The sequence below is a fragment of the Rhagoletis zephyria genome, unplaced genomic scaffold (genome assembly GCF_001687245.7).
Source record: "Rhagoletis zephyria isolate East Lansing unplaced genomic scaffold, Rhagoletis_zephyria_1.1 Rzeph_scaffold_04481, whole genome shotgun sequence".
Lineage (NCBI taxonomy): Eukaryota > Metazoa > Arthropoda > Insecta > Diptera > Tephritidae > Rhagoletis > Rhagoletis zephyria.
In genome coordinates, this window is record NW_016161564.1 from 16262 (window position 1) to 25328 (window position 9067).

The window sequence follows — 9067 nt, forward strand, 5'->3', positions numbered from 1 at the left end:
TAACATACAAGGTACATTTGATTAATTGATTTAGTGATCAATACAATGAATACATATATGAAATATAAAAGCGTCTACTAACTAAACAATTTCAAATTAATTTTACTTAGCTTCGCTCCACTGTGCTGCTAGCCTGTATGAAAGGCGTTGATTTGTTCGACCTCTGCTCCTCTTCCAACCTCCAACTGCAACCTCCACTTCAGCCGTTCGAGAAGACACCAACTTCCTGCTTTTCCAGCCACTACTTGGCTACTACATCGACCCAACACCCAATGCAGGTTCACNTAATTTCTGTCAGTCAATTTCTATTAAAAATTAAAAAAAAATATATATATAATTTTTAACTTATAGTTCAATTATGTATCGGTTACTGACAAATTTAAACTGAATAGAGCGGTTAAATTGCTTTCGTGAAATTGGCTGTTAGTATTCTGCATTTACGCCAAGACAGTTACAACAAAAACCTTTTTACTANGTTCAACTCAGTCGAACTCTTCTGTTTTCATACAGCTTCGAATATTTCGCCGCTTTGTTTGCGCAGCTATAGCGCTGTTCAGCTCTCTTGTCGTCTCTGCCAACGAAGTATCGACTTGGCGTTATTGCGCCTGTGCCGGCTTATATACTTATGTATATATATGCGGGACTTAGCTACCGTTACCGCTGCCTTGCCTCTGGCGAGTGGGTTTTTGAGCTTTATAACTTTATTTAATTAACTTTAATAAATACACAGTGGACTTCCTAAATATAGTAAGTACTACGTGGAACGGTAGGCAGGCAGGCACTCGCGGCGACGGTCGACAATGAACTCATTACACATTTTTTTTATTTTTTTTTTGCGTTGATTTGATTCAAGCCGGTTTTGAGAGGCATTTTTTAAGCTACATTTGTCTGTACGTGTGTGCAGAAACAGAATATTAGGGTAGTTCCAACTAGTTTTTTTTTTGGCGAATAAGAAAAAATAAAATAAAAAAATAATAAATAAAAGGAAACCTAATCATAAATGAATAGTATTAAGGCTAATTTGTTATTGAAATATAAGATTAATATGCAGGAGTCTTTTTAGTTAATATTCCAGGCCTTTTATTAGATTAAATATCTATAGCGTATAGAGTTTGAAGTGAATAACCTGAATTTAGTTTTTAGTACACATATAACTACTTTTACTCCGCTAAGGCGGATATTCAAAACCGTGTGAGATTAAGGCGAAGTTTTTATTTGAATTTTTGTTTGATAAAGAACAAACGTAGTGTTAAAGTTAGGTTAATCGACTCACTGAATTGTAGATTTAAAAATTGTATAATAGAGGGGAAAAAATAGTGAAAATAATGTCTTATACTTATGCAGTTATTTGAGGTAATGCACATAGGCATTATAATGGAATGCTTAACGTCTTAAGTTGGTGTGGGTCTTACAATTAGGTAGAAGAGGGGGCAAGTGGGTGTTGACGATAGACTAGACGGGTAGTTGACGTATGGACTAGTGACCGACGGACTTTGTCAGGCTTAGGGGGTGTTGTTAGGTAGCGGCAGTCGCAGCAATACCCATGGCTACGCGTATGTTGCACGTAGAAGGGGAGGGACGACTCCACCTGACAGGACGGGACTTTATGCTGTGTATTTTTCCTTCATCTCCTGTGCTTCGACTTTTTTTTCTTTTACTACAGTAATCAGGCATGATTGTAAAATTTTGTTGATGTGGGTGTAGGTAAGGCAGCTGGTAAAGACCACACATCCGACGAGCTAGACCGGGTTCGCCACCATGCCTGTGCGCCACCTTGCTTTCACCGGAAGTCTCACCCATGTAAAATGTTATGTCTTTTTATTCCAGAAACAATATTGTAGGTTCGGATTATGCTTTAGAAATACCCAGCTTTTTGGCCACAGATATCTGGTAACCGTATATATAACATATGTACAAAAAATTATGGTGTTTTTGAAAATTTTTGATATAAAAGAATGTTTAATTTGAACTTTGACCTTTAATAACTCTTGTAGTTGTATCCCAAAAAAAAATATGCCGCTAAGCTCACCTCAGTGATCTCTATCAATCCCCATATACATTTTTTTTATTTTAGAATTGCAACTGCCGGTTTCACCAGCAATTTAAACGGAAAATGATTTCTAATTTCTGTCAGTCAATTTCTATTAAAAATTAAAAAAAAATATATATATGATTTTTAACTTATAGTTCAATTATGTATCGGTTACTGACAAATTTAAACTTATTCATATATTTCTCTGTAATAAAAACTGTGACAAGAATTTGTCAGTGATACTGAATAGAGCGGTTAAATTGCTTTCGTGAAATTGGCTGTTAGTATTCTGCATTTACGCCAAGACAGTTACAACAAAAACCTTTTTACTGGTATACTGTGGCGCAGGTTTCGCCATGCAGGTACTGTAAAGAAGAGACAAGCTCTATACTTTAAATTCAATGGAAAGTTAAAATGCATTTAAAAGATATGGTTTCTAAAGCTCATATTTTTAAAGAAAATACCATACTGAGAAATTGTTCGTAATGTATAGTAATAACCCCATCCATGTCTGTATCGTGTTGCCTGAAAGCCGATGTTAGGGTCTGAAATTTACAACCAAAACTTAGAAGGAAAATTTTACAGGATAAATGGGTGGGGTTTAGTAGCGCTCACAACTATTTCGGGCTATTCCGTCCAGAGGGGTCGCCCGATCCAAAAAAAAAATTCCACACACTTATAGTCAAGGGTCTACGCATTATTTTAACACTCTTTTGTAAATTTTGGTCACTAATTTATTTACAATTTGGGTTTGAAATATGCCCTTTTTTGTAAAATTCGGAAATTAGCGTACATTTATCACTCCTATACTCCTTAAAGCAGCCACTTCACCAATACATTTCTGTATTCCCCTTCACTTTACACTTCAATCGATTAGTTATAACTTGCTTTACGACTTTAATAATTACCAATTAATCACAATTCTTTTAAGAAAAACACCTTCAAAAGCACGCGTCTGACTTTGGTTGCATATGCAAATTAAATGGCGGAGTTCAGCTGTCAATCTCCGAAATATGCAAAAGAATCATGGAGTAATAATAGGTTCTTTCCCGTACGCAAAATAGCCCAGAAATCATTCCCGTACTCAACAAAATGGATAGTAGAGACCGAAAATTTGAACGTATTGGATCGTAAGTGTCTTCTTCTTCCTGCCCGAAACAGCCCGGACTTTTTCTCCGGTTAACAGGCTAACCTAATATTCGCGGCTTGCGTTTTGGTACGCACGCCGTCGAATTTGTTTTTTGCGTCACCCGAAATTGGCTTGCGTGCGTTTGCATTTGATTTCATTGAGCGAAACGTCAAATCAAAATGTCACGCAGAACAAAAATTGGAAACTGAGTTAGCTTCATACGCACACCGTTCAATTTCGGTTGGTCCCATACAAGTTGTATGTGCATGAGTAATTTTTGACAGTAAATTGGCGGCGTGAGTGAATATTAGGTTAGCCTGTAAAATGGATAAAGCGTCAAAGTGCATATCAGCTGTTTTGANTAGCTTCATACGCACACCGTTCAATTTCGGTTGGTCCCATACAAGTTGTATGTGCATGAGAAATTTTTGACAGTAAATTGGCGGCGTGCGTGAATATTAGGTTAGCCTGTAAAATGGATAAAGCGTCAAAGTGCATATCAGCTGTTTTGAGTTTACATGTTGCCTGCATTTACTTGGGGCTTTTAAGGAATAGTGAATGCATTTTCAATCTTTATATTCTTAAAATCAAATTTGTGAAACAAAAATTCAATTTTCAAGAGTTTGCATTTAAGTGACAAAAACAAACATACCGCGAATAAGCTGTTTCTNAGCGTCAAAGTGCATATCAGCTGTTTTGAGTTTACATGTTGCCTGCATTTACTTGGGGCTTTTAAGGAATAGTGAATGCATTTTCAATCTTTATATTCTTAAAATCAAATTTGTGAAACAAAAATTCAATTTTCAAGAGTTTGCATTTAAGTGACAAAAACAAAAACAAACGCGAATCAACTGTTTCTTAAATTCTGGGCACGAAATGTGGTTTTTTGCGTTCCCGTACTTCTGGATTATGTTCCATTTTTGAGAGCAAACTTTTCGCTTTCTCAAGAAAACGATCAAGAAAAAATTGACATTATTTCGTGTGTGTGTCCAAGGAATTTTGACATTTTTGATACTTCACAGCCTGTTGCCTCACTCTTTCCTCAAGAAATAATGGAACGGGCATATATTTCTGTTGCAAACGTGGGTTGCCTTGTGCTCTTTTTTTTCAAAAACCTTTAGAAAATCGTAATAGAAAGCGTAGTAAATTTCTTAAGAACTGCGTACTGCCTTAAGGAAATTTGACTAAAGAAAATTCCTTAGCCATTTCTTGTGCGTCATTTTATATGGAGTTTTTGCTTTTCTTGAGAGCTGCATACAGGCCTTTATTCTCTAATTACCGGATCCGACCCGGATTGTTAGGGAAAGAACCTAATAACAAGGTGTTGTCAGTAACTTAACCTCACTTTTTCGGCAGGTCTATTCCGGTCACGCATTTTAAAGTATTAGAAAAGATGCTAATTATTTACTACTTTTAATCCGTTTGTGCATACTATTTCAAATTAAATGTAGAAAAATGTATAATTACAGGCTTATAAGCCTGAATATATGTTTGTATCGTCAGCTCCACACAGCTTGGACATATATTGTAACTTATAAAAAAAGGAAAGGCCGCAAAATAAAGCAATTTCCTATAAGGCTGTAAATAGTTTTTGAAATAGATTAAAACACATAAATATCTAATAAAAGCGAAATCGTAATTTAACCAAACTGCCGCTCTATTCTAGTGTATCAGTAGTCCATCTGGCTAGATATTATGACACGAGTGTACGTCTTTTTCCATTGATCACCACGATATCTGTTATATTTTATATTTTGAGGACACAAATTATACAAACCCAGCNTGCCTCACTCTTTCCTCAAGAAATAATGGAACGGGCATATATTTCTGTTGCAAACGTGGGTTGCCTTGTGCTCTTTTTTTTCAAAAACCTTTAGAAAATCGTAATAGAAAGCGTAGTAAATTTCTTAAGAACTGCGTACTGCCTTAAGGAAATTTGACTAAAGAAAATTCCTTAGCCATTTCTTGTGCGTCATTTTATATGGAGTTTTTGCTTTTCTTGAGAGCTGCATACAGGCCTTTATTCTCTAATTACCGGATCCGACCCGGATTGTTAGGGAAAGAACCTAATAACAAGGTGTTGTCAGTAACTTAACCTCACTTTTTCGGCAGGTCTATTCCGGTCACGCATTTTAAAGTATTAGAAAAGATGCTAATTATTTACTACTTTTAATCCGTTTGTGCATACTATTTCAAATTAAATGTAGAAAAATGTATAATTACAGGCTTATAAGCCTGAATATATGTTTGTATCGTCAGCTCCACACAGCTTGGACATATATTGTAACTTATAAAAAAAGGAAAGGCCGCAAAATAAAGCAATTTCCTATAAGGCTGTAAATAGTTTTTGAAATAGATTAAAACACATAAATATCTAATAAAAGCGAAATCGTAATTTAACCAAACTGCCGCTCTATTCTAGTGTATCAGTAGTCCATCTGGCTAGATATTATGACACGAGTGTACGTCTTTTTCCATTGATCACCACGATATCTGTTATATTTTATATTTTGAGGACACAAATTATACAAACCCAGCATTTTAAATATTAATATCGTTCTGAAAACACCAAGTTCTTTAAAAATCGCGTTAAAACGAAATACTAAAATTGAGTATTTTAGATAGTATTTCCCAACGAATAGTAGTATAAAAATTAAGATCGGCAGCACTGAAAATAAGCATGCCGATCTTGCCAAAATTACAACAAACACGTCGATAATGACAACACCTTGTTATTATTTCACCATGCAAAAGAATATTCGCGTTCATAAGTCGTAGTTGTTGGGTAACCGTTGGCTGTTTGTCTTAGAAACGCACAGTTGAGTAGTTACGCTCAGCCCAACAGTTGGCAACTTTCCGCCATTTTTTCCACCCGAAAATGTTTACGCTACCTGAACTCAACGTGTTGGGCTTAGCCTAAACAACTGATCGAAAATACTTACGCCGCGTTGTTAGGGGGCAGCTGCAAATAAATGTATTCTATTTTATATTACTGATATGATAAAGTAACTAAAATATTTTATAATAATACTACGTTTCTAAATATATGTTTTTAAGATGTTTGCTATATAATTTTACACTGTTTAATTCATTGTAACATTGAACGATTTTTTCAACACGGCCGCCGCTCAGCGTTGAAATCTAAATAGTATCGCCGCAAATATCTCTATTTGTTGCAATTTCATTTGTTTACATTTATCAGCTGTATATTTGGCAGCATATTCATCAAGCCGTTTCTAAGACGTAATTGTTGGGTTCAACAGTAGCCAGCAGTTCCGTAGCAGATGAGCTAAACAGCTTCGTCTTATGAACGCGACCAATGAGACAAAAGAAGGTAGGATATAACCCAATAAGCAATAAAAATACACAAAGGTGTTCTCTGCAAAAGGTGTTCAGCTCCTTTTCTTCGAAAAACAGACAGGAGAATTCTACTGCCTGAAAGTTATAATCCCTAAGTGCGGCCGAAGGCCGCCTACGCAGAAACGTGTTCTCTGCAAAAGGTGTTCAGCCCCCCTTCTTTGGCAACACAGAAAGGAGAATTCTACTGCCTGAGGGCTATAATCCCTAAGTGCGGCCGAAGGCCGCCTACGCAGAAAGGAATTCTACGCAAAAATACATTTGTTAAAAATACACTTTTTTTATAAAAACTTGTTTTTTTCTATTTTTATATAACTTTTTTATTCTTTGAGCGTGTATGAATCGGTAACAAAGTTCGCGGCGAGTAAATTTTTGAAAACTATGAGGTGAAAAAAATTTCAGTAGCTCATGAGGCTAGTGAAATTTTTGACAAATGCATGAAAAATTTTGACAATCGCATAGATTGTTGATGTGTGTAATTTTTCGTTAAATAAAAGTTTAAGCTGATGAATTGCAAACAACTATGGTAGATGTTTTCTTAAAATATTAATTTCACTTCAATTTGGAATATTTTATTCTGCATAAATCTGCGGTTATCATTGGATTGGCAAAATTGTCTCACCATAGTAAAAATATTATTCAACAGCTTTCCCCATAGAACTTTGTTACCGATTCACACACGCCCTTTATTCAAAATCGCCCGATATCTAATTTGGCATAATTTCTTTTATTAAAAAATCCCACGGTTTCTGTTAGTTGGGTCATATTCCACTTCAAACTGCTGTTTGCCAAAGAAAATTCCGTTTTTCCCTTTTCCAAACGGCTCGCTAGGGGCCTGCGGGAAGAGCTCAATGGGGGTACGCCTTTTTACAAAGCGGGGACTGTCCCCTTTCTAGTGGGGAGGGTTTGGCGGCCCCGCCCCCTCCCCCTCCGCAACCACCCAAAAACGATGTGAGCGCTACTAAACATTTCCCGGATAAATTACTCACATATAGAACTATGCAACATTGTATAAAGTCGTCGAAAAGTATAGTTCTCCTTCCGAACCGGTCGAATTTACGAATCAAAGTGTCTACCAGATTATCTGACAACCGATATCCAAACGAAGACAATGCTGTTTTTAATTCCTCTTGGTCAATATTTCCGGAATTGTCCCGGTCGAAAGAACGAAAGCAATCCTGCCAATCAGTAACATATTTCCATAGAGCTCCAAAATCTTGAAATGAAACCGTTCCACGATTTTCACGATCAAACATACCAATCATTAAACGTACTGTTTCTGGATTGAATGGGCTCCAAGTACCATTCGAGAGAGCTATTTGTAACTCGTCTGCCGATATATGTCCACTTCGATCTTTGTCGACTCTGAAAGCAGTGTCGGCAAGCAAATACATATTTAATTTGTGATTATATCTTACTTTTGAAAAACGTCCCACAAAAATTGTTGACCAGGCATTGATGATTGAGAACTATAAGCCATTCTAAATATTTAAAACTATCAAAAATGAACCACGATGACTAATTTTCATTTATATTAGAAATGTCATAAACATATCGTTTTAATTGTGAATGGTCGTTTTCACACTGGAACAATTCTCATAACGAAAGACACCATGAACCAAAAATACAAGATCACGTAAGAACGCGACGTTGTATTTGTAACTGGTTTTGAGAAAAAAGTTTGCGAAAGCGGGTTCGTCAGCTGAGCGTTTGTTTACATCACAAGCACCACTATTTTACACTTTTATTCAAGTAAAGAAGAGTTAATTCAACATGACAACACATTTTAAAGCATTTTGTTGCATCATTTTACCTAAATTGTGCGTTTAAAGTGGCTGACAATAGTTTTGGCTAATTTTGGTTTTTGTTGTTTTCATTGCTTTGTTTACTTTTCGCTCGTTTTCCAGTAAAACAAGATGGCGTAGAACCCGCTAAAATAATCGACTTTTTTCACTCTCTTGTTCTTACGTGATCTTGTGTCTTTCGTTCATGGAATGCTTTAAAATGTGTTGTCATGTTGAATTAACTTTTCTTTACTTGAATAAAAGTGTAAAATAGTGGTGCTTGTGATGTAAACAAACGCTCAGCTGACGAACCCGCTTTCCCAAACTTTTTTCTCAAAACCAGTTACAAATACAACGTCGCGTTCTACGTGATCTTGTATTTTTGGTTCATGACAATTCTGCCAAGGCGTATTAATATAAGGTGTAGCAGGAGTACAAAAACAAAAATTTACATGTATTTTGTTTTTGCTTTGGCGGCATAAACTGTCAAAATCTGTAAGAGTGTGTGTAGAAATTCAAACAAAATTTTTCAATTTGGTATCAGAAGCCGTGCCGCGAAACACATACACAAAATCAGCTGAGCTAGTAACACCACCTTATATTAATTCGCCTTAAATTCTGCCCAGAGGGCATCTCTTGGGGAATTCACAGTTCGTTCCATGAACGAAAGACACAAGATCACGTAAGAACAAGAGAGTGAAAAAAGTCGATTTTTTTAGCGGGTTCTACGCCATCTTGTTTCACTGGAAAACGAGCGAAAAGTAA

The 9067-nt window shown here is 36.1% G+C and overlaps 1 protein-coding gene across 2 annotated transcripts; it reads right to left on the bottom strand.

The window, feature by feature from the left end:
* Positions 1-704: 704 nt before the first annotated feature.
* Alg-2 (Apoptosis-linked gene-2) lies at positions 705-8120 on the bottom strand. Of its 2 annotated transcripts, none has more exons than XM_017626201.1 (3): positions 7937-8116; positions 7508-7883; positions 705-2577 (listed from the first exon to the last, which is right to left on the bottom strand). In XM_017626201.1, the coding sequence occupies exons 1-3, from the start codon at positions 7996-7998 to the stop codon at positions 2476-2478; spliced, it is 540 nt and encodes a 179-aa protein (XP_017481690.1). In that variant the 5' UTR covers positions 7999-8116; the 3' UTR covers positions 705-2475. The 2 variants fall into 2 exon arrangements, with proteins under 2 accessions (XP_017481690.1, XP_017481691.1); XM_017626202.1 differs by having other exon boundaries at positions 2512-2596; positions 7937-8120.
* Positions 8121-9067: the final 947 nt, after the last annotated feature.

Bases quoted from the DNA above. Each gene is read 5' to 3' on its own strand.
- Alg-2 (XM_017626201.1), bottom strand. From the start codon at position 7,998: ATGGCTTATAGTTCTCAATCATCAATGCCTGGTCAACAATTTTTGTGG. The intron at 7,884-7,936 runs GTAAGATATAAT...CACTGCTTTCAG, and splicing joins TTGTGGGACGTTTTTCAAAA to AGTCGACAAAGATCGAAGTG. The intron at 2,578-7,507 runs GTGAGTAATTTA...TGTAAATTTCAG, and splicing joins AATGTTGCATAGTTCTATAT to ACCCTAACATCGGCTTTCAG.